The sequence below is a fragment of the Nycticebus coucang genome, chromosome 10 (assembly GCF_027406575.1).
Source record: "Nycticebus coucang isolate mNycCou1 chromosome 10, mNycCou1.pri, whole genome shotgun sequence".
NCBI classification, from domain to species: Eukaryota; Metazoa; Chordata; class Mammalia; order Primates; family Lorisidae; genus Nycticebus; species Nycticebus coucang.
The window spans coordinates 81,414,663-81,440,195 of record NC_069789.1 but is presented as its reverse complement, the minus strand read 5'-3'; the positions used below and the strand labels follow the sequence as shown (position 1 = coordinate 81,440,195).

Here is a 25,533-nt window from a genome sequence, read left to right as displayed (position 1 = left end):
TTCACTGCAACCTCAAATTCTTGGGCTCAAGCAGTCTTTCTACTCTCAAATAGCAAGAACTACATGTGTGCATTACCATGCCTGGGTAATTATAAAAGATTTTTTTTTTTTGGTGTGTGTGTAGGGATAGTCTCACTGTGTTGTCTAAGTTGGTTTCAAATTCCTGGCCTCAAGAGATCCTCTCAAACTTCTAAAGTGCTGGGATAACAGGTGTGATATACTGTGCCTGGTACTTCATATATTTTGATGGTCTATCTTTAGATGCCTAAATTTTTATGTTGTAGTTTCCCTTTATTCAGGGGGATATGTTCTAAGACCCCCAAAGGATGTATACTATGTTTTCCCCTTCGCATATATACATATAATACAGTTTAATTTATAAATTAGGTACAGCAAAAAATTAATAAGAATAACTAATAATAAATAGAACACTTATACTGTAATACAAGTTATGGGAATGTGGTTTTTCTCTCTTTCAAAATATCTTATTGAATTGTTCTATCAGTAACTGAAATTGTGGTTAAGGAGAGGACTACTGTAATTTTTTTTTGCTGTATTGAACCTTTTAATATACATATTTAATGTCCTCCTTTGTCTCATTTAAGCTTTTCTTTTTGATTTAAGGTCTGTTTAGATTCCATTTGCATAGAGTATCTTTTTCTATCCTTTCACTTTCAGTTTGCTTGTGTGTTTGGATTTAAAGTGAGTCTCTTCTAGACTGTGTAGTTGAATCATGTTTTTTTTTTTTTTAATTCATTCTGCCAATCTCTTTGTCTTTTGATTGAAAAGTTTAATCATTTACATTTAAAGTAGTACTGATGAGGAAGGCTTGTGTCATTTTGTATTTGAGGTCATCATGGGGAATAAATTTAACCTCCTATAACACTCTAATTTGAATTTATACCAGTTTAACTTAAACAACTTACAAAAACTCTCCTTCTTTACAGCTTCATTCCCACCCCTTTCAGTTGTTCAGAAGTCATAAAATTACATTATTGTGTGTGCCTAAACTTTAAAATACTAATTGTTTAAATACATTAGACTCTTAAATCATATAGAAAATAAAAGGTGTTATAAACCATTGTTATAATAATACTAGCTTTTATAATTGACTATGTATTTATAATTGGGTAAATAAAGAGATCTTTATTTCTTTGAGATCTATTTCTTAATACAGCTTTGAGTTATTGTCTAATGTTCTTTCATTTCACTTTGCAAGTCTCCCTTAACCATTTCTTTGCAGATTAGATCTAGTGATAGCAAACTCCTTCAGCTGTTTATCTGGAAATAGTTTCTTAATTTCTCTCTCACTTTTGAAGGACATTTTTGCTGAATATACTTAGTAGGGTTTTTTTTTCTTTTCTTTTTATACTTAGAATATATTGGTCCACTGATTGAGATACTCCAAAGTTTTTTTTTCCTTTTTGAGGCGGAGTCTCACTTTGTCACTCTTGGTAGAGTGCTATGGTGTCACAGCTCACAGCAACCTCAACCTCAAACTGTTGAGGCGATTCTCCTGCCTCAGCCTCCTGAGTAGGTAGGACTATAGCTATAGGCACTTGCCACAATGCCCAGCTATTTTTAGAGATGGGATCTTGTTCTTGGTTCGTCTGATCTCAAACCTGTGAGCTCAGGCAGTCCACCTGCCTTGGCCTCTCAGAGTGCTGGGATTATAGGCATGAGCCACCACACCCGGCCTTTCTCCACATCTTTCCTTAATTCTTTTTTTTTTTTTGTTGAGACAGGGTCCCACCCTATGCCCCTGAGCAGAGTGCAGTGGGCGTGGTAGCTCACCACAACCTCAGACTCGGGCTGCGGGCACCCCGCTGCCTCAGCCTCCGGAAGCCGCTGGGATTACAGGCACTTGCTGTGGCGCCTAGCTGGGTTTTTCCATTTTTTTCATGAGTCGGGATCTCACTGTCACTCAGGCGAGTCTCGAACTCCTGAGCTCAAGCCATTCTCCCTCCTCAGCCTCCCACAGTGCTGGGATTACAGGCGTGAGCCACTGTGCCCGGCTCTTTCCTTAATTCTTTGTGCATCTTTAATTTTTTTTTTTTTTGGTAGAGATAGAGTCTCACTTTACTGCCCTCGGTAAAGTGCCATGGCATCACACAGCTCACAGCAACCTCCAACTCCTCGGCTTAGTCAATTTTCTTGCCTCAGCCTCCCGAGTAGCTGGGACTACAGGTGCTCGCCACAATGCCCAGCTATTTTTTTGTTGCAGTTTGGCTGGGGCTGGGTTTGAACCCACCATCCTCAGTATAGGGGCTGGCGCCCTATCCATTGAGCCACAGGTGCTGCCCTGGGCATCTTTAAGATGGTTGTTTCAAAGTCTGTCTAGTACATCTGCCATCTATGTTTTTCAGAGGCAATTTCTATTGATTTACTCTGTTCTTTGATTGGGTTACACACAGTATGTTCTTGTTTCTTTGTGTGTATTGTGATTTTTTTTGTTGAAAACTGAACATTCGAGGGCAGCACCTGTGACTCAAGTGGTTAGGGCGCCGGCGGGTGGCAGGTTCAAACCCAGCCCCGGTCAAACTGCAACAAAAAAATAGCCGGGCGTTGTGGCGGGCGCCCGTAGTCCCAGCTACTCTGGAGGCTGAGGCAAGAGAATCGCCTAAGCCCAGGAGTTGGAGGTTGCTATGAGCTGTGTGACACCACGGCACTCTACCGAGGGCGATAGAGTGAGACTCTGTCTCTACTAAAAAAAAAAAAAAGAAAACTGAACATTTGAATCTAATGATGTGGTGACTCTGCAAATCATTCTCCTTTTCAGGATTTGCTTTTTTTAAAAACTGCTATTTTTTTGTTGGGTTTTTGATTGATTTTGTTTTTTGAGGGTTGAAAGCGCTCTCTCTTTGTGCCAAGGATCAGCCTAAGGTATAAACTTAAGGCCTTTTCAGGTCTTTTATGAGCCTGCATCTTTCTCTAAGCATGCACAGTCATTTTCTAATTTTTCTCATATGTGTGTTTGGTTTTGAATTTCCTAGTCCTTGATATTATTATACCCAAAAGGGGAGAAAAAGAAAAATGAAGGTGGGATAGGTAGGGATCACTGCCCCTCTTAAGTTCCCTGGTAGTCACTTCAGCCTCTGGGCAAAAAGTCTTGCAACATGTGAGTATGTGTAACAAGAATGGAGTTTTAGCATTTGAAAAATTCTAATCAGAAATTGACACTCCAGGTGTGGTTACATAGCCCCTCAAATATAATTATCAAAATCCCTATCAGCAGGCTTGCCAGTCAGCATGAAGGATAATATAGAAGGAATATCTGGCCAAATGAGTGTTTTTGAGACTGGTGATTGGTTAGGCATATGGGTACTGCCCCCACTGCACATTCATGAATGAACCTTGACAATATGGCAGCCTCGGGTCTAATAGCTCCAGTGAAGCATTGGAAGTCTAGAGTCCTGCCATGCTGTGCCCTCTTTATGACATCCCACATCGTGAAGAATCCTGCCATCTGACCATCTACAATGCTGGGTCATCCCATCTTTCACCTCGTCAACTGCTAATCAGAAAGAATTAGAGACGAGAATAGAAATGTCTTGAGTTAAAAAAAAAAAAATCACGCCATGACTGTTTTTCCATCTGTCTGCTAATAAATATTTGTGCCTTTAAAAAAAAAAAAAGAATGGCTGCCTACTTGTTTGTTTGTGCCTCTGTGATTAGAAGCAACAATCAGCAATCAGAGCACAGATCCTTGCCTTATATTTGGAGGACAGGGTTATTTATTTATTTATTTGCCCACCATGGCTCTGGTAGGCTGTGTGCATGCTGCTCCAGGAACATGTCCACAGCTACCTGCCATGGGGCTGGACTAAAGGATAGCAGTAGCACTGTGCTAAGAGCTGAAATTGACTGAGATTAACTTCAGTTTATAGTCCCAGCCTTCACCTGGGACTGGTTGAAAGGCTTCAGTAGACTATAGAATTCCAAAATAATTATGTCAGACATTCTGCCAGTGAAGTTGTTGTCTAGGAAGGGGGACAGATTCTTGGTGCTTTCAACTGTGTCGTCCTCTCAGATTCTTCCCTTGCTCTTTAATTCTTGGGTTACTGTATATTTGCCTGATTTTTCCTTGTTCTCTCTATATTGCTTTATATTCCAAAAGATGCTGTCCTTGACCCACTTCTTACTTTCTGAGAAGTTTAATTAACATAGAGACTAAGCATCTTCAAATTACTTTTATGTAGATTTCCAACTCGTAATTGCAGATCTGTATTTTTGTCTGTCTGCTGACCATCTCACTTGTCATGTGGTTATCTGAAGTGGCTTGTTAACCCAAACTCCTCTTGTTTCTTTGCCCAAGTCTTTCATTAGATGTTTTCCCAGCTTAGTTAATATTAGTTTCACTAGCCATCCTTCTTTTACCTTTGGTCTTAGTTTGTTTTGGCTGTTACTACAAAAATTCTGGGTGGCTTTTAAACAATAAAAATTCATTTTTCACAGTCCACAGTGAAGGGGTCAACAGAAACAGCCTAAAAGCACTAAGACATTTGGGCTCAAAATTTTAGAGATCTTTAATTTCCTTAGCTCATGGTTAGTTGTTTGTGTAATCTTTCTATTTTGCTTCTAGGTATCTCTCCTCTTTTTCATATTTCATCTATTTCATATTTTTTCCCACTGCTTGTTACATTAGCCTTCTTTATGCTTTGTTCATTATTTTGTTGTAGTATTTAGCATATTGTATAATTTTGTATGTTTTCTTGTTTGATTCCTCTTGTTTCTTTAAAGACTAACGTAGTGCTTCAGTAATGTTTGAGTGAATAACGATTAGCAACTTGCTGAATGTTGATCTTAAATCTAGAAATATTTACAGTGTGCCTCTTCTGTCAAAGTTCAAGCAAGATGGATAGAACTCTGTCCTTACAGTCAACTGGGGAACAAGTGATATGGCATATAATTAAAACATAAGAGGAGAACTGTTAAGGACTGTCAGTGGTTTCAGATAGAGTACAACAGGATTTCAGAAAAGGGAGCAATGACTTCAAGCTGAAGGAATCAGAACAAAGCATAATCCTTTAAATTTGATCTAGACCTTGAAGTATGGTTAAGATTCGGGAGTTAGTTTTAAGGGGAAGGGATTCCAGGTGGATGCAAAGATGGAAGAAATATTGTAGTTTCTAAAATGAATAATAAATAACTCATTTTGTTTTGAGTATGAGGTTGTGAAAATGAAAGTAGTTTTCTCCAGTTCGGAAGATGAATCTGGAAAGGTAGATTGGATCATTCTGTGTGCTTTAGAGGCCAATGGAAGAGCATAGACTTTATTTTATGGCCATGGAGAAATCCTTTTTGAGCAAGAGTATCAGACTGGTGCTTTAGGAAGATTGATTTGGCAGCAGTTTGTAATATATGTGATAGAGATGCAAATTTGTAGGTGATTAAACCAGTTAAGAATTTAGGTGATAGGCTCAGCGCCTGTGGCTCAAGACGCTAAGGTCCCAGCCACATACGTCTGAGCTGGTGGGTTCGAATCCAGCCCGGGCCCGCCAAACAACAATGATGTCTGGAACCAAAAAAATAGCCAGGCGTTGTGGCAGGTGCCTGTAGTCCCAGCTACTTGGAAGGCGGAGGCAGGAGAATCTCTTGAGCCCAGGAGTTGGAGGTTGCTGTGAGCTGTGATGCCATAGCACTCTACCCAGGGCGACAGCTTGAGGCTCTGTCTCAAAAAAAAAAAAAGAGAGTTTAGGTGATAAAAGGATAGGAGAGAATAAGTGCAAAAGAGGTTATGGTAGTGCATTTGACTGAACCAGATCTGCACATGTACAGAAAGAAAGAAGGAAATGGCAAAGATCTTAATTCCACTAGAAGAGGGATTTTTATTTTCCTCAGATTGTATCCAAAGTGTCTAGTACCTGCACAGTGTAAGTACTGTTCAGTGAGACAATGATGACTGAGATTGTGGGTCTTTGTGTTTTGGATAGTGGTGATGACATTAATGTAAATAAAGAACATGGAAGAGCGGACTTTGGGGAAAAAAAAGTCAATTGAATTTTAACATCCTGAGTTTGTAGTACATGTTGCCAAGGACATAGGTGCAGGAGGTATTCGTATGGAATAGTCAAAGCCATGTCAGTGAATGTCAGAGTATATTAGTGCAGAAGTTTATTAATGTGACCATAACATGATTTATCTCAAATTAGTTCTATTATAAATTAGATATATTTTATACATTTAATATACATTTTATTTAATAAATTTAGTACAACTTTAATGTTGTAACAACTTCATGTTGAATTGTCTCTTGATGACTGGGCACTTTTGAATTCCATGAAAATGACTCCTGTATAATGCTTCTAACAAATGATAGGTTTTAGATTATACAAAAGTACATTAATTTTAATATATTGGGCAATAGGAATTTAAAAGTTTTTACTAGCTGTACAGATTATTTATTTATTTATTTACTTTTTGAGATAGAGTCTCAAGCTTTTGCCCTGGGTAAAGTGCTGTAGCATCATAGCTCACAGCAAGAGTTTGAGTCCAACCTGGGCAAGCATAGCAAGAACTCACCTCTATGAAAAATTCACAAAAACATTAGCTGAAGTGGTGATGTGTGTCTATAGTCCCACCTACTCAGGAGGCTGAGGCAGGAGGATTGCTTGAGCCTAGGAGTTTGGGGTTGCAGTGGGCTATGTGTATGCCACTGCACGCTAGTTTGGACAACAAAGAAAGATTCTGTCCCCAAAACCTCAGAAAACAAAGCGTAGGTTAGTTTATTTCTATTCTGGGGCAGAAATGAAGATTATTTAGGAATTTGATTCCTTTGTATAGTACACCTGAGAATGCTAGATGCTCTCTTTTTGAGGTTTATAATTTGATTGAGACAAATATAATTTGAGGTTTATAATTTTGTCTTGATATTTCAGCATCAGGAAAACATTACTGATTTTTAGACGATGAGACAAATCCTGTCAGATGTTAACTGCACATTATTCACATATTTCTGGTGAAATAAGTTAAAAAGGGAATGCAAAAAGAAGTAGAAACCAAAAAGGAGATACTTAGAGAATATTTCTAGGGTGCTGTAGATGAGTACATAGAGCACATATATTTTTCTTTTTTTTTATTGTTGGTTATTCATTGAGGATACAACAAACCAGGTTATACTGATTGCATTTGTTAGGTAAAGTCCCTCCTGCAATCGGGTCTTGCCCCCAAAAGGTGTGGCACACACCAAGGCCCCACCCCCTCCCTCCTTCCCGCTCTCTGCTCTTCCTTTCTTCATCCCTCCCTCCTTCTTTCTCTCTCTGTAGAGCACATATTTTTTTTTTTTTTTGTAGAGACAGAGTCTCACTTTATGGCCCTCCGTTGAGTGCCGTGGCGTCACACAGCTCACAGCAACCTCCAACTCCTGGGCTTAAGTGATTCTCTTGCCTCAGCCTCCCGTAGAGCACATATTTTTTAAGAATATGTGTAAGTTTTATTATTCAGAGTTTCCATTGGGTAAAGTTGTTCAGATAAAAAAGTAAATTTTATTCAATTGTTACATGTTAACAAGGATTCTGACTCTTTTAAAGGATTATAAAGACAAATATTCCTTTCCCTTCCTCTTTAAATACCTTTGTTTATTGTTTGTTAATCCAATAGATTGCAGTGTGCTGACTTTGAATGAATGTTGAAGTGAATGAGAGCAACATAGGTTATGTATTTTATTGATGGTGGTGATAATATTTACAGTATGTTATGTATGAGGCTCATGGTGAGCTGATAGGAATTAGGAGCTTTTCTAGCTTCTGATCGCCTTTAAATGCCCTTTGAAATCCTTTGGTGCCTTGGAAAGGAGATTAGGGATCTATTTTGAATTATTAAAAATTAACAGTGTTGAAGTTTGTTTTCATGTTCTCATTGAATATACATGTTCTAGTTTGAACTATATCTTATTAGTACAATAAGCATATTGTGCAAAGTTTAAATAATTTTTTAGTTTAAATAATTTAGTGTAATTAAGAGACCTTAATAAAACATACTCAAACTGAGATCTGCATGTATTTTTTTAGGCATCCGTAGCATTCTTATGAGAATATAAATGTTGCCGTTCATGTCAGCAGTAATCTACAAATAAAATAGGGACATACTCTAGATCATCTAAGTGATCATTTAGTGAATTAGTAAGGTCAGAAGATTGCAGTGCCTGTGTTTGTGTTTGGTATATTGGCTGCCGATGGAACTATATTCTGTATGGTAGGCTTATAAAGAACTGGGGCATATCTAATGCATAAATGATGTATTCGTGCCCCATAGGGGGTCAGGTGATGTCACAGCCCATTCATTGTGTGATGTAAATTTTGTGGTAGTTCATTCTATTGGCTAATGTTTTTTGAGCACCTTCTCTATTATAGATAGTGTTACAAGTACTCTTTGTGTATGATTATGAAACAAAATTAACATTTTGTTTTAAGAGTTTTTAATCCTCATGATAGACCTGTAAGGTATGTGCAGTCACTAGTCCTGTTTTATAGATGAGGCACCAAGGTAAAGAGAAGTTTATTTTCCCAAGGTTACACATAGTACATAGTTAGTGTTAAGTGTTTTCATACACATGTCTGACTCCATAGCGCCTAACCACTCTGTTACTCTGCCTCACCATAGAGACAAGTACTTGGAGAATTGCATCACATCTCATATGGTAATATAAGCATTCCAAAGCTCAAATGAACTTGTATATTGGCGTTGACCATTATATTCATGTTACAGTGTGAGATTTTGTTTGAATAAAGCAGCATCTTTTTTTCCTGTCACATAAATGTTGTTGGTTGAATGGCATTGGTTTTGTGGTTATGTTTGGATTTAGCTGGAAAGATTTTACTGTTACTTGAATTGTATTAGGGGTTTTGTCTTGGTTGGAAATTATATATTTCAGTAACATTATAACAAAAAATATTTAACACTCAGATTATAATAGAGATGCTGATGTGTTAAAGATTACTTTTAATCCTTTGGAAATCAAAGAACATTTTTGTAATGCACACAAATTCTAAGTGCATATTGATTTATTTATTATACACATATCAGAGTTTTATATAAAGTGTTCAATTTCCTAAAAGTAAAAACAGTAGGAATTGAGAAAACTCTTTGAATTTGTTGTTTTATGATTTGAATGTACTACTCCCAACTCAGCCAGGCAAGTGCCCTGGGTGACTCATAAATGATCCACAGATAATAATGTAGACAATACTGTAGCATTCTTTTTTTCTTGTTCCAGATGGGGGCTATTTTCTTGTCATAGGCATAGAATGGTTTCTTATTTATGGAGTTCTCTACAGACTCTTACTACCAAGAGCATAATGTGTCTCTTAATCAAAGGAAAATGAAATAGGAAGAAGCAAAAGAGTTGCCTATGATTTCATTGATGATATTTGTCTTCATTTAAAAGAAATTATTGTTACTGAAAGTTTAGCACTTGTCCCTGTGGCTGAAGGAAGAATGAGGACTAGTGGTTTGAGGAGGAAAGCGAAGTTTATTAATTTGCCCACAAATGAGGAGGATAGTAGACTCTTGTCTTCAAGTACCATCATCCTATCTATAAGCAGAAATACAGAGCTTTTAAAAGGAATTTTCAGCTTTGGGATTTGCTGTTTAACTATAGCATCTCTGGTGAAGACAGTCTTGTGACTTCTGACTAGAAATTCTATTGAGTCATCTCCTGTGGTATAAAGGAATGGAAGAACATCCCTCTGCCCCTCTGATTACTGGCCTCACGCATGAATGCAGGTTTTAATTCCCAAAAAGGAAGAAAGGGTTTTAAAGAGATAACTCATAAAACATTTTTGCTCTTTTTCAGGTCTTTGCCTCTGTTACATTATGATTCAGTTTTATTGAAGACTATCATTTGTCTCTGTAAAATTTTAATTCGTCTTTTAAAAATTTAATTTGGTAAGCTTTCCTTTAGGAAATCAAATTCATTTTTATTACATGTCAGATTCTATTTAGTATGCTTTGTAAATCATGTTTAAAGTAATTTTCTCCAGAGAAGAAACTTCTGAATTCAAAAACTATTTATTGAGCTTCTAGTGTGTACAACTCAGTTTGCTAGTCAGTGTTAGTTTATTTAGTTCCTGATAGCATTATTTGATTATGGTACACATTCCTATTGTATCTCAGAAGTAGAAGAACTTCATTCACCCGTTGGAGTTTCTGATATTACTTGCTCCCATGATAAGATTTATTTCTATAACTATTCTGTGGCTGGATTTACTTGTCCCTTTCTCCTTACATTTTTCTATTGCTTTAAAAAATTTATTTTAATGTATAGAGATTTACTCTGCTTTCAGCAATCTTTTCTTCATTTACCCTCTTGAAATATCCTATTAAAGAATGGTAATTTGACTATTAGTCTACACTCTTATAGATATTATAAAATTCTAATCTGGGAACTGAAATAAAGACTTTCTGATGTTTGATGAGATCTTTTAGATTAACTTCTTATTCTTGTCTGGAAGTTAGTGGCTCCTGAGATACTTGAAATTATTAAGAAAATATTGAGTGTATATACATTTTTCTAAAAGAAATTCCATACTTTTGTTATACTCACCTAGGGCTTTTGAATCCAAACAAATTTAAGAATTAATACTCTATAAATGAATATAATCGAATTTCGAATATAATCTTAGAAAAACTGTAGTTCACTAGTACAGGTTTTCCAGAAAGATATTGTGTGATACGGTGTTTTGTCATACCACATCTGACACGATGGGTGTTGTCTTTTTGTCTGACACCAGCGACCAATTTCCTTTCTTTCCGTTTTTTGTTTTTTTTTTAATTTTGCTTTCAACTGTTGTAGTCTGAGGGGTTTATTTAAATGTTCTTTTTTTCCTTGTATTTATTTATTTTTTTATTGAGACAGAGTCTCACTTTGTGGCCCTCGGTAGAGTGCTGTGACATCAGCTCATGGCAACCTCCAACTCTTGGGCTTAAGCAATTCTCTTCCCTCAGACTCCCAAGTAGCTGTGACTACAGGTGCCTGCCATAACGCCTGGCTTTTTTTTTTTTTTTGTAGAGACAGGGTCTCACTCTGGCTCATGCTGGTCTCAAACTTCTGGGCGCAGGGCAATCCACCTGCGTCAGCCTCCCAGAGTACTAGGATTACAGGCGTGAGCCACCACGCCCTGCCAACAACCAATTTTTATTGAATACCTGTACTCTTTTTCTTTTTTTCCCCCCCCAGAGTTACTCTGGAAGTTTATTTGTTCCTTCATTTTTGTTATTTATATGTTTGAATGATTGTAAGGCTGGTGGTTGGAAAGGGGATCATTTTGGCTTCAGGGATATTTGCTAGTATGTGATTGTCACAACTACGGGTATAGAAGTTGATACCAATATCTAGAGCAGTAATTCTTAACCTGTGGGTCGCGACCCACAGAAACTGTATTAAAGGGCTGCCACATGAGGAAGGTTGAAAACCACTGATCTAGACGGTTTCTAGGTTCTAAGTAGGCTACTAAAAATCCAATAACCCACAGAATAGCCCCCTCCCCCAACAAAGAATTATCTGCCCCCAAAGGCCAGTCTTACTGAGATTGAGGGATCCTGCTGTAGGCCAGTTTGGGAATTACCAGTGTTTACATGGTATTTGAAGCTTTGAAGCTATGGGGCTAAAGTCACCTAATCTTATGACTGGCTCTTCATCATTGGAGTCTTATCTGTTTAATTGATTTTTATCATTTTGACAGATACAGAGAAATGCTTCTGATTACTTTCCCCTCAACCATTTATCGAGACTAAACTGCAGCCATCTAAGTTACCTAAATGTATTTGTTGGCTATAGTTATTCTATGTGGTTTCAGAAAAAAACTACAAACCAATACTATCTTTATAGTCCTGACCTATATGGAGGACTTTCTAGACTTCCAATGAAAAGTATTTATATTCAACATAAAAAGAGTTGTGGAGATTGGTTGCATAACAGTGTGAATGTACTTGGCATGACTGAAGTGTACACTTAAATATGGTTAAGATGGTGAGTTCTGTTACTGATATGTAACCACAATTAAAAATATATACTTGTATCCAGTTCTGCATATTTCCTTATTCAGTGTTACAGTGTATTTCTCTAGGACTTTTGTTCTGTTTCTTTTACTGTTTTCTCTTGGTCAAAAGAGTCTATGATCTCTCAGTTAATTTTTCATTCTTTTCCAAATGCTCCTTAATTTTTAAAGGATACAAATTTGCCTTCCTCTTAAAGATTTCATAATACTGGATTGGTGTGCACCTGGATGAATTTCAGTTTATGAAACTTAATCTAAGTTATTCCACTGAATTCTCAACTAAAGGAACTATATATAATCATTCAGATAGTAAAAATGAATTGTTCAGCTCCAGATGCTTTTGATATAAAGTTTACTTGGGATTTCATCTGTTGCTTTATTTTCTTTCTAATAGGCTTTCAAGGATATGCTGTATTCAGCTCAGGACCAAGCACCTTCTGTAGAAGGTAAGATGAATTAACCCTTAAATCACAGAAAACTCTGTGTTCCCACCTAATGGGCACAATGTAATGGTATATGGCACACCTCCTGAGTGCAGGACACAACTTCAGCTGGGACATTATGTAACAAATACAAACATTGTCACCTAATTGTTTGTATCATCACATTAATCTGAAATAAAAAATAAATCACATAAAACCTTTTTAAAAGGAAAGATATTTTAAACTGCAGAGTAGAAAGCAAATATGATAACCTGCCCTTTTATGTATCTTTTTTGCTTTTGAAAATATACACATTATGATTATTTTATTTTTTAATCCAAAAATTTCCTTTGTCTAGCTCACATTTATCCTATGCTGGATCTTTTACTGTGTCCTGATGTCTCCTTGAGACTGAATCACAGATATTGGTTTAATAAAAATTTTTTAGTCATGCTTCCCTCCCCCAGTGTATTTTTATATCCATTCATCCTTCAGTGAATCCTTAGTCCATAATTAGTTTGGGTAACACAGCTTTTCCTTCCTATTTATGTCACGCCTTTAAAGCAGTGATTTTCAACCAGTGTGCTGAGACTTACTGGTATGCTGTGAGAGGAAGTTAGATGTGCCTGGAAAACTTTTTAAAGATCATTAATTAGGTTATTTTTGAAAGATGTTCAAAGCACGGTAAGTATATTCTTTTTTTTTAACTCTTTTTTAAATCAATGTAAGTGTGCTGCAGAAGTTTCACCAGTAGGTTTTAAGAGTTCCATAAGATAAAAAAGGTTGAAAAGCATTGCTTTAGAGTATGGCTACAAAAACAATGGAACATGTTTATTGTATATGTAAAAGCATGTTTATGCATACACATGCACAGTTTGGCAGTCATAAAATGACTGACCGAGGGCAGTAGTTATTGCTCCAATTATCTTCATTGATTTTTCCTCATCTATTACCTCAACTTCTGCTCAGCAATTCATTTTTTATGAGGTTAAACTGTGATAGGTTTGGAAAGATGCAAGTTAAAGTTACAGGAATCCTCTTGTCAGTAAATAATTAGGAGATAATTGAACAACTATTTTTTTTCTTTTGATACTCAACACTGTACTAACAAGGATCAACAACTACTCTTGAGGGTGATCGTTCCAGGCTGGACATTGTTTTAAAATTCCTCATCAGATTTTTTAGGAGAGATGAATGTGAAAAAGTATATACCAAGGATATTCTAGGTTTTATGTACAGAGTAATATCTTTATGAGACGTTAAGCTAGTATTCTATGAAGACATTTTAGTGACAAGCTACTAGAGGCATATTTCTATGACATAGCAACAGATGTTGAAGTTGTTTAATAAAAGTTAGATATATAGTTAAAAATCTCATTTCTTTTTACATAGAAATTTACACCTTTCATCTCAAACCATTCTGAGATAAAGATATGTTTGAGTGTCTGAGAATCTTTTCCCTTATTTTTAAACCAGATATTGACAGTGAGGTATTAGTTTTATAATATGTCAATACATTTTAGACTATATTTAATTCTCTAATATTTACCTCAAGACACTTAAGCATCTTAACATGTTTAGTTCTTTATAGGGTTGTATCTTACGTATCCTAAGGAGTACTTCAAGAACTATCTTAAGAATGTAAGAAAAATGGTATCTGTGGAAATTGTACTGATTCCCCACTCTGTTTAATTTGCTTTACTATTGGTTCTTTTAATTTTATCCTCAAAGTAAGACTCCTTTTCTTCAGTTTGTAAAAAAGGTTGTATTTCATTTGTAACAAAGACATGTTGAGTTATGTCAAAAGTTATGATGACATTTATTCATTTCCTCTGTACTGGAGTATGTGCCAAGTAATTTTTTTCATTTTCTTTTAGCTGTTACTAGAGAAAAACCAAATTATGTGAAAGTATGCTCAAAAATGATAAATATTTATGGTTAGGAGTCTTTCTCTCATTTTCCATGAGAGGGCATTGACTTCTCTGGACCCTGTTGTAGAGGGAGTAGTGTAGACTAATCTTGCAGAACATGTGCTGGTTTTGAAAGGAAATATTCTATGCTCATTCTTTCCTTTTGCTTTCATGGAAACATAGCTGTAAAACCATGTAGTTAGTATGTATGTATGTATGTATGTATTTGGAGACAGCCTAGTCAGCTTGGCCTGTTGTTGAGGCTGTGGCATGATCATAACTCACTACAGCCTCAAACTCCTAGTCTCAAGTGATCCTCCCATGTCAGCCATGTGCCACTGTGCCTGGCTAATTAAAAAAAAAAATTTGTGTTTTTTCATTTTTTTATTATTATTGTTACTTCAAAATTTTTTTGTGGTGAGGTCTTGCTACGTTGCCCATGCTGGTATCCAGTTCCTGGACTCAAGTGATCCTTCCACTTTGCCTCCCATAGTGCGGGGATTACAGGTGTGAGCTGTTGTATCTGGCTCTTTTTATCTTTTTAAACTTGAATTTTTTTCTTCCAAAACACTGGAGAATTGAAGGTTATGTAAGGTGCTTTAAGGAAATATTCTATGTAGCATTGAGGTTAGAAAAAGTTGTTAAAGGGCCTGTAACTGTTCTCTCACTTATATTGTGATTTTTATATTAATTTATTGTCTCTTGTGTAGTGTTAAATTTAAATGATAACTCTGTGTTGTCCTGGCTATTGAGTTTAAATTTTAGGCTTTTGTTTAGTTATTCAGTTATTCATAAAGTAATGCAGCATATGTAGCTCTGTCAAAAGTCTGAGGTAGGACTTTATACTTTTAATTTATTTTTATTTTATTTTTTTGAGACAGAGTCTCACTTTGTTGCCCTTGATAGAGTGCCATGGCGTCATAGCTCACAGCAACCTCAAACTCTTGGGCTCAAGTGATTCTTTTGCCTCAGCTTCCCAAGTAGCTGGGACTATAGGCACCCGCCACAATGCCCAGCTATTTTTAAAGACAAGGTCTCGCTCTGGCTCAGGCTGGTCTCAAACCTGTGAGCTTAGGCCTCCTGCCTTGGCCTTCCAGAGTGTTAGGATTACAGGTGCGAGCCACTGCACCTGGCCTATTTTTAACATTTTTAAAGGAAAAAAATATTTGATAGGCCTGGATTATTTTTGAATATTGTTTTATGTCTACTTCATTCTTCCATTTTCTTTCTGCGTCTTAAATTTTAGTAGACTTAAAACTTGTTACCAGAGAGCAAATTCAATTCTTCTTATTTTAAAACTCTAGTATAAGTATGTTAGTGGTTTTTGAATCTGTCAAACAACTCAACTTACCTGGGTGGGGTGTCTTTTTTATTTTTTAACAAATACTGATATTTGGTCTCCATCTTATTCTCAGACTAATTGAAATAGGATCTGGGAGTGGAAGGCATTAGTATTGATGCCTGATGTTGATATTGTTGGATACTAATTTTGTTTTTACATTCCCTCTAGGTAATATTAATAATATAGCCAAAGTTGAAAACTCCTGCCATATATCTTTTTCTTTTTTTTTTTTTTTTGACACAGGGTCTTGCTCTCTTACCCTGTTACAGTGGTCTGATCATAGCTCACTGCAGCCTCAAATGGCCAGGCTCAGGTAATTCGCCTGCCTCAGCTTCTTAAGTAGCTGGGACTATAGGCTTACACCACCACACCTGACTAATTTTTTTTATTTTTTGTAGAGATGTGGAATTTCACTCTATCATTTAGGCTGGTCTTGTTGAGACCAGGCCTCAAGCAATCTTCCTGTTTCAGCCTCCAGAGTGCTAAGATTATAAGCATGAGCCACTGTGTCTGCCATAAATCTTAAATAATTTTCTTTTGGACAGTAAGAAGCCAGTAGGTTTCAAGTCTTCTGATGTTCATTGATAGTTTAATTATTTTATTATTAATATTTTTCTTATTTATAATTTTTAGAGGGACATTTATTTTTAAAAGGTTAATTGAATTGAACCTAAGTAATAGCTATATGAAGTTATTGGAATATGTTAAGTAGTTATAACATCATTATTAGAGTTAAATGTTTTTGCTGATTTGCTACTTATGGTATGTTGTATTTCAATAAGTAACTTCCTTACAGTTTATACTCTGTTTTTGTTTAAGGTGGAATGGATTTATAATTGTAGTAAAAGAAAGGCAACTTGAAATGGATTCTTTAAGAGTGAAATGGTTTGTTTGATAAAAGTGGGTTAGATAAAAGACACAACATATGGCAGTTTTTGTTGCTAAGAAGTTGAACATAGATACAGTTTTTCATATTAGTGAATTATTATGTTCTTCTTCTTAGTAGAACAGAACATTTAAGGATGATGCCTTTACATTGATGAAGTAGGCTTTTTCCCAAATAAAGCAAATCAACCAAAGTTTCAATATATTGAGACACTTTGTTTAACTTGTTTTTTACTAAACAAATAAAAAACCTAATTCAAATTGATGGTTATATTGTTTCATTCATCCTCCAAGAGTGAATTTCATGGATCAGTTATACATTGCACACAAGTTTCCACTTTTAAAATAAATACCTTAACTATTGTAACTAGTACTTATATTCTGAAATAATATAGATAAAAATCTTTACAGACTTATTTTCAAGCATTGCTTGTCAATTTACATCTAATCTCTTGATGTATGTATTTTATTACCTACTCTTCTTTGTAATCTTTGTTATGTTTGTGTAATCCTTTACATTTGGAAATATTATATGCCTGAAAAGATGCCTTAAAATTAATGTGGCTGGGTGTGGCGCCTCATGCTGCCTATAATTCTATTATCTGGGAGGCTTGAGACCAGGAATTTGAGACCAGCTTGGGCAATATAGTGAGACCAAATCTCTACTAAGAACAACAACAAAAAAAGAATTAGTTGGACATGATGTTGCGTACTTGTAGTCTTAGCTACTCAGGAAGCTGGGCTGGAGGATCACGTGAGCCAAGGAGTTTGAAGTTGTGATCTACTCTAGAATGCACACTAGCCTGGGTGACAGAGAGACCCTATCTCAAAAAAGAAGAAAGGAAGGAAAGGAAAAGGAACGAGAACAGGAAAAAGATTATACAATGCATAGATTTTTTAAAATAGTGGCATAAATAATAAAAAATTATGATTTTATTATCCATAACTGCAGAAAGACTGCTAAGTACAAAATAGATGACAGTAGATTAGGGGATTAAAGTGATTGAAAATTGTTGTTTTTTAAAATATGGACAGACAAACATAGACTATAGACTTGGGGTCCTTAGAGTCAAACTTTTAAGGATTAATGTTCTGGTTTTGAGGAATATTTGAAAATGATGTTAAAAACCTTTTAACAATACTGTGTTTTTATAATTCTGGTGTCAGCATATTTCCTATTGGTGTGTGAGGCCTGACAATTAAGGTCACAAACTCGTCCTAGAAAAGGTGCTACTTATCTTCATTACTGAATATCACTGTGGTCACTTTCAAAGTACTATCCTTGGGAAGCTATGCACAAATGAACACCAGCGCCTAGTTCACCCTTTAAAGCAACTTTGTAACTTTTTACTTGGAATCACCATCAATACTGTCATTGTCTGGCACACAAAACACGCAATAATAATGAAGACCACTCAGCAAGATAGTATCTCATGTCAAAATGACCACGGCTGTGAGACACTGACGTACCGAGGTTATGAAACCTTACTGAGCTGTTTGTACAGTGCTGCCAACCTAAGTGGACGGTAGCAAGTATGTGAACTTAATTGTCAGACCTTGTGTGTTGAGAAATTAAATTAAGCTGCAAACTAGGGGTTCCTTATCAGTTAATCAGTCACACTTCAATAATGAAGGCTGTTCTGAGGCAAAATAATTTTTTATAGATATGAAACCAAAACTATTGCCGTACCTAGTGGAAATGTCAAATATTCAGTGATAAAGAATAGTGGGAAATATAAATTGATTTTTTTTTTTTTACCTTTTCTCATGCTTCTTTTAAAAAATTTAGTATCTTTTCTTTAAAAGCATTAATGTTTTCCACTCTTTATTTTTGATGGAAAAATATGAGAATCTGACAGTCAGTATAGGTCAAAAACTAAGAAATCACTGACATTTCTAATTGAAAAAGATGTTAAAAGATCATTTCGTTTAACTTACATCTTAGATTCTGTGATCCGAGACCAAGTTAAGTTTGCATGGCCAGTAATGGCAGTCAGAATTACTAATGCTCTATGTGTCAATAAAAGAGAATCATCGAGATTAAGCTAGTATCATAAAAAGGCTTTTAAAAATATTGACTTTGCATTTTTTTCCAAATGGCATCTTTGTATAAAATTGTTAATTGGCCATTTCCTTTCTCTGTTTTTCAAAGATTTAAGAATGTTTTAAAAGCTTTACTCTGAATAACACTAGATTTTTGAACTTGTGGGAAAAAAGCTAATTTTTCAATAAATTTCTCTTCACTAATTTTTTGTTACTCCATATAGTTCCCAGAATAAGTAAAATAGAAATCTGTATAAATATTTCTATTGAAATAGATATACATTAGATAACAATAGTTACAGAATAGGGAATAATGAAGATACAATTGTGAGATAAAGCTAGAGTAAATTTAATATACAGAATTGATACTGTAAGGATCCTAGAACAGAAAAAGAACATTAGGTAAAAACTAAGGATATCAGGATAAATTGTGAATTTTAGTTAATAATAATGTATGATAATTGGGGCCAGGTATAGTGACTCATGCCTATAATCCCAGCACTTTGGGAGGCTGAGGTGGGAGGATTGCTTGAGGATAGGAGTTTGAGACCAACCTGGGCAATATAGTGAGATCCCTTCTGTACAAGAAAGTTAAAAAAAAAAAAATAGCTGGACATGGTGGCATGCCTGTAGTTTCAGTTACTTGAGAGGTTGAGGCAGGAAGATTACTTAAGTCTAGGAATTTAAAGTTGCAGTGAGCTCTGAACACACTACTGGGCAATAGATGAAGACTCTGTCTCTAAAAATGTGAAAAAATAGGCTTGGTGCTTATAGCTCAGCAGCCAGGGTGCCAGCCACATACACCAGAGCTGGTGGGTTCGAACTCAGCCCAGGTCTGCCAAACAACAATGACAACTACAACCAAAAAGTAGCCAGGTGTTTTGATGGGCACCTGTAGTCCCAGCTAGTTGGGAGGCTGAGACAAGAGAATTGCTTAAGCCCAAGAGTTTGGGGTTGCTGTGAGCTGTGATGCCATGGCACTCTACTGAGGGTGACATAGTGAGACTCTGACTCAAAAAAAAAAATAAATAAATAAAAGTAATGTATGATTATTGGTTCACTAATCATGACAAATGTACCATACTTATGTAAAATGTTAATAATCGGAGCAAAGTAGGTGGAAGGAATATGGGAACTCTGTACTATCTTTGTACAAGTGCCAGAATGTGAATTCAACTCTGAGTTTTCTGGAGTTCAGAGGATAAAGGAGAACATGACTTCAAAATTCATATAAGGTAAATTTACATTAGTTCCTCAGCTTTTACTAAATGTGACATTTCAGAGAAATTCTTTTGGACCCTCAGAATAGTATCTTGAACAATTGTGTGAAGTGAATAGTATCTTGTAAACAGTATCTTCAACAGTTTTACAAAAGGCATGATAATGAGGTTTTTTTGTTTGTTTTTTTGAGACAGAGATTCACCATGTCACCCTGGGTAGAGTACTGTGGCATCACAGCTCACAGCAACATCAATCTCCTGGGCTTTAAGCGATTCTCTGTCTCAGCCTCCCAAGTAGCTGGGACTACAGGCGCCCGCATGATAATGAGTTTTATAAGGCAGTTTCTTATAATCCAAGAGCGTAATGTAAAAATGTATTATTACTATGACCTGTAGGTCATTAAATAATCTGGTCCTATGTCCATAATCTTCCCTTTGGCATTTTCCCTCTTGTTTGGTAGGCTCCAATCTCTATGTCTTTGTGTATCTAAATCAGACCAGGCTTGCTCTTACAGTAGGGGTTTGCTCTTTCCATCTTTAGAATTGTCAGGTCATTCAAAGGCTGTGTCCTTCAGCCTTCCCAATACCCAATCTAATGCAGCCACTTCATATAATCCTAGTTTATTCCTTTGCATAACATTTGTCACTTTTGATATCTTGTGGATTTTAAAATTCTTTCTTTGGAACTGTGAGACCACCGATTTTGTCCTTTTTTACTATTTTATATTGGATATCTAAAATAGGCATGCAACCTTACATATTTACTGAGCACATCAATAAGTAGGAAATAAAAATGAATCCTTTTCTTTAATCGTCCTTGAAACCAAATTACTATTTATGAAAAAAAGAAGTAAATTAACCTAGTGTGTTTTTTTTATAGTTTTTTTTTTTAAGTTTTTAAATTCTCCTGATCTCTGACTTTAAGGAAAAAATAAATAATTCTTCTAATATATCACCTTTAGATGTAGAATTTTACCTGCTGGTTAGATGGCTAAACCTATTGTTGTTTTATAATGCTGACTTTATAATTTCATAAGGTATAGTCTGAGGTAACACAGCAATTTTCTTCATCTTTTTTCTTTTTTTAGAGACAGAGTCTCACTTTATCGCCCTCACAGCTCACAGCAACCTCCAGCTCCTGGGCTTAGGCAATTCTTTTGCCTCAGCCTCCCGAGTAGCTGGGACTACAGGTGCCCGCCACAATGCCTGGTTCTTTTTTGTTGCAGTTTGGCCGGGGCTGGGTTCAAACCCACCGCCCTCAGTATATGGGGCCGGCACCCTACCCACTGAGCCACAGGCACCACCTGATAGCAATTTTTAAAATGAATAGAGAAGCAAACAATATGAGATCCTAGTTTTAAAGATTTTGTGTTTTTGTGGCATTGTGTTATTTTGATGCCAAGCCATGCTGAGAAACCATATTTTATAATCATTTTTTGTAAAATACTAATTAAGCAATTTATTTTTGTTTTTTTACATGTTTGGTATGACTACCTTTAAAGATACATGAAATAGGCATACATTTGAAAAACCATATGTGAGTTGTCGGAGGATTTTTTTCATATATATCCATGCAGTGGAATATGCTTTTATTTTTTACCCCAAATTTATATATTTTTTAAACATTGACTACATTGTAATACATACTTTAAGATAGAAAATAATACTTTTTATATTTTCTAATTTATTGTAAATGAATCACTTATTCTTAAATAACACATCAAATTATAAAGTTTATTCTTTCACAAGCCTGCCATTTTTTAAAATTTCAGGTTAATGTGAGGGTGGAATATACTTTTTAGACTATGTGAATTAAAATGGAAAGAGCTGCTTGACAGTTTTCCTTTTATATTCTGCATTTTTTGTTGTAATGCATTCCTTTTGATGGGGAGTGTACATAGCTAACATTGGCTTAATGCACCTTCCACTCGGCTTACTACAGCTATCTGATATTCTAAAACTGAATGAATAGCTGGAGTTAAGGACATTGAGTAACCAACAACCATGCTGGTCTTTGTTTTTCTGCCATTTTTTCTTTTTCTTCCCATCTACTTCCCAATCTTGGACAGGTTTTGTTAGAATTTTGGCTTATGTTCTTTCTGCCTATTCTACTTGGTTAGCAGATGTGTTACAGTCTCCGTAAGCTCCTTAGAATTCAGCTCTTAGTGGCATTGAAGATGAAAGTGTGCTTGTAAATTATTCATTCTTAATTATACGCTTCAATAGACAGAGTCCACTTTAAGCATCTTCTTCCATCTCACCTCTGTCCCTCTGTCCTCTGTCAGATCTTTGTTGTTTTAATTGATGTAAGCTTGCTTATTAATTCTGGAGAATGGAAGACAGAATTACATTTCTAAAATTCATAAAGTAATTTTTGTATATATATATGATTATTGTCAAATATATGCAGTATAGTACATTGTATTTTCATGTTACATAGTAGAACCTTTGTAAGTTGACCACCCAAAGGACTGTAATAAAGTGGCCAACATACAGAGGTGGTCAACATAAGGAATAAGGCCTACTATTCTGATAGGTACATAACATTTTATTTTCTTGGACAGCTTTTATTAGAGAATATCATATGAAGTCATTTATAATCAAAATGTAGTAAGATCATATACAAGTCATGCATAATACAAAAGTAAGATCATATACAAAATCAATCATATACATTTACTATTTTCTCATGGTTTAATCATTCTGAAAAAAGAGTCAGTCTTGGTCTGTTTCTTATTGTTATTACAAATGTAAGTGGAGAAAGCACTTGTAACACTGGCTATACCACTCAACATAATGGACACTTTTCCACAGCAAATGACTTCAACTACATTGTTAGATGCCTGATATCTTCTTCTTTGGGAGTCTTTGCAATTTCTGTGTCATCCTAACTTGTGTCTTCCACTTCATCACCTGTTTCATGCACTTTTATGCTGGTCTGTACTTTGGTTTAATTTGCTTGGAAAATTGCTTCTTGGTCAGACTCATTATTGGTTGCTACCTCATCATCCATTGCAACAAAACCTTCAAATTTTGCCATGGGAAGTAAACTGTCTGATGTGGCCAAAACATTGTGCTCTTGGGTTGGGACAAATCCAAATTTTTGAAACACTTCTTTATCATTTCTGGCTGAACTTTATTCCAAGCAGAACTGATCCAGGGGACAGCATCCAGAGCATTAATTGATGCAGAGGATGAAGTTGCTTCCACAGGCAGACCACAGGTTTGTGTGTTAGTAATACCCACTGCAGAAGCTGGGCTGGGTAGTGCGTTTTAAATGTTTTGATGATGTCTTGGTCAAGGAATTGGATTTTTGAGGTCATGTTTGGAGGCAGAAATTTCATTGTCACATTTGTGAGATGATTCACTTATGGGTGGCCAGGACTGTTTTCTACTGTCTCTGGAATAGACCATTTCTTTTTCATTTCTCAGTCAATATCCCTTACTCACTCCCCGAATAGGGCACCAGTCATCCATGTACATTTGTTTGATCTCCAAGTGAGGGGGTGGTGTTTAGGCTTCAGATTCTTGAATTTATGTGGCTTTGCTTATTTACTAATCACCAATAGTGCTTAGTTTCTCTCTGATTGAGCTAGGGCAAAGCTAATCTGTGAAACATTTTTTGCAAAGTTTTCCACTTTTATCTCTGCCACCCTTCGTGATGAGACTTCTGTTAGGTATTTCCTTGAAAGAGCCCACACTCATCAGTGTTTACGATAATTGTTATCTTTGAAACCTCTGGTGAATTTTGGAAACTTTTTGATGACCTCTTCCATAACTTCTACTGGAACGTCAGTGGATTCTCCCTACAAGACTAGCGGGGAGATCTCTTTTCATAATTTAGATTTCTTGAGCCAAACACTTGATGCTTAGAAACCTGCCAATGTGAATTCCTGTACAAATATTTTAGCAACTTCGTGGATCATTGCCCAGAGATTGTTTGAACCAGTTTTCTGTGGCTTCATTGATATTTTCTTCCTTTTCCACCATAGGTCCCCACTTTCCTTACCATATCTTTCCACGTGCTTATGTTTACGTTTTTGGATGTTGTTAACTGTGGTCTTTCAATACAAAATGTTCTGCCATCTTTCTTTGGCTTCTGCTTTCCAGAAAATGTAGAAGATGAACTTTTTCCTTCAATTTCAGCTCTTTGAGTTCTTTTGGCCATAATGTCTCAACTAACTATAATTTTTTTCAGTAATTATAGGATGTACCTATATTTCAGACTAGTCCTTCACATTGAAAAAATTTTCTGTGAGGTGGCGCCTGTGGCTCAGAGGAGTAGGGCGCCGGCCCCATATGCCAGAGGTGGTAACCCAGCCCCGGCCAGAAACTGCAAAAAAAAGAAAGAAAAAAATTTCTGCAACACATAATAAAGAATAGGACATTAGGTATAATCCAACATGTAATAATAAAACACAAGGAAAGAATTTATGCTAAAGAAAAAATAATACAACTAAGGGGCAAAGCCCACCCCTACCTCTTGGTATATAGTGGACACAACTTGTCAAGTTATAGAGGGTAAATTAATTTTGTGTGCCATAGTCCAAGTGGTCAAGATATAACTTACAGAGGTGGTCAATATATAGAGTACATGTGGTACATGTCTGGTTTATGAAAATTAGGCCAGCTTAAGGAGGTGATCAACTATGGAGGTTCTACTGTATTGTTAATCTTGTCCCCTCCACCTCGTTTTACCTTTGGTTAGCCTGTATCATTCTCTTTCTTTCACTCTCTCTTTCTCTCTGGCTACAGTACAGTGGCATCATCATAATTCATCGCAACCTCAAACTCCTGGGCTCAAGTGATCCTCCTGCCTCAGCCTCTCATGTAGCTGGGATTACAGGTGTGCACCCAGCTGACTTTTCTATTTTTGGTAGAGACAGGGTTTTGCCCTTGCTCAGGTGGTCTTGAATTCCTGGCCTCAAATAATCCTCCACCTTGGACTCATGCACAATTCTTGAGATACGGAGACAACCAAAATGTCCATTAACAGAGATAAAGAAAATTGTTATTTACTATACACACACACACACACACACACACACACACATAGATAGTAGGACCTCCATTTGATCACTTACTTTTTGTGTCCCATATGTCACCTAGGCTTTCTTAATTCTTTTTTAAAATTTTTACTCTTTAAAAAATCTGACTGGGTTATTTTAAAAGACCTACCTTCAGGTTCAGAAATTCTTTCTTCTACTTGATCTAGTCTATTGTTGCGGCTCCTTTTTTTTTGGAGATAGGTTCTCACTCTGTTGCCCAGACTAAACTGTAGTCATGACTCACTGCAACAAATTCCGGAGCTCACACAAACCTCTTGCCCCAGCCTCCTAATTAGTTGATAACAGGTATGCTCCAACATTCCTAGCTAATTTTTTTTCTTTTTTTGTCTCACCATTTTTCTCAGGCTCATTTTGTATATATCTGTGTGTGTGATATGCCTATATGTGCATATATATATTTCAAAGTTATTTGATTGAATAGCAACCCAGGTAAGATACATCGTAAAATACATTGTGATTAATTTTATTCTAATTTTCCATTGATCTAGAATAGCATCATCCAGTACAGAAGCCACTAGTCAAATGTAACTGTTTATAATGACTAAAACTAAAATGAAATATACTGGGGCCCTCAGTTGTACTACCTACATAGATACCAAGTGCTCAGTAGCCACATGAGGTTAGAGGCCACCTTATTGGACAGAAC

General features: G+C 36.0%; 1 protein-coding gene across 1 annotated transcript in view; it reads left to right on the top strand.

The window, feature by feature from the left end:
- The window catches only part of XPR1 (xenotropic and polytropic retrovirus receptor 1), a 269,974-nt gene that overhangs the window by 30,767 nt on the left and 213,674 nt on the right, over positions 1 to 25,533 (top strand). Inside the window, exon 2 of the mRNA XM_053605329.1 lies at positions 12,391 to 12,442. Within this exon, the coding sequence (XP_053461304.1) occupies positions 12,391 to 12,442 (52 nt within the window). The remainder of the gene's footprint in view (positions 1 to 12,390; positions 12,443 to 25,533) is intronic.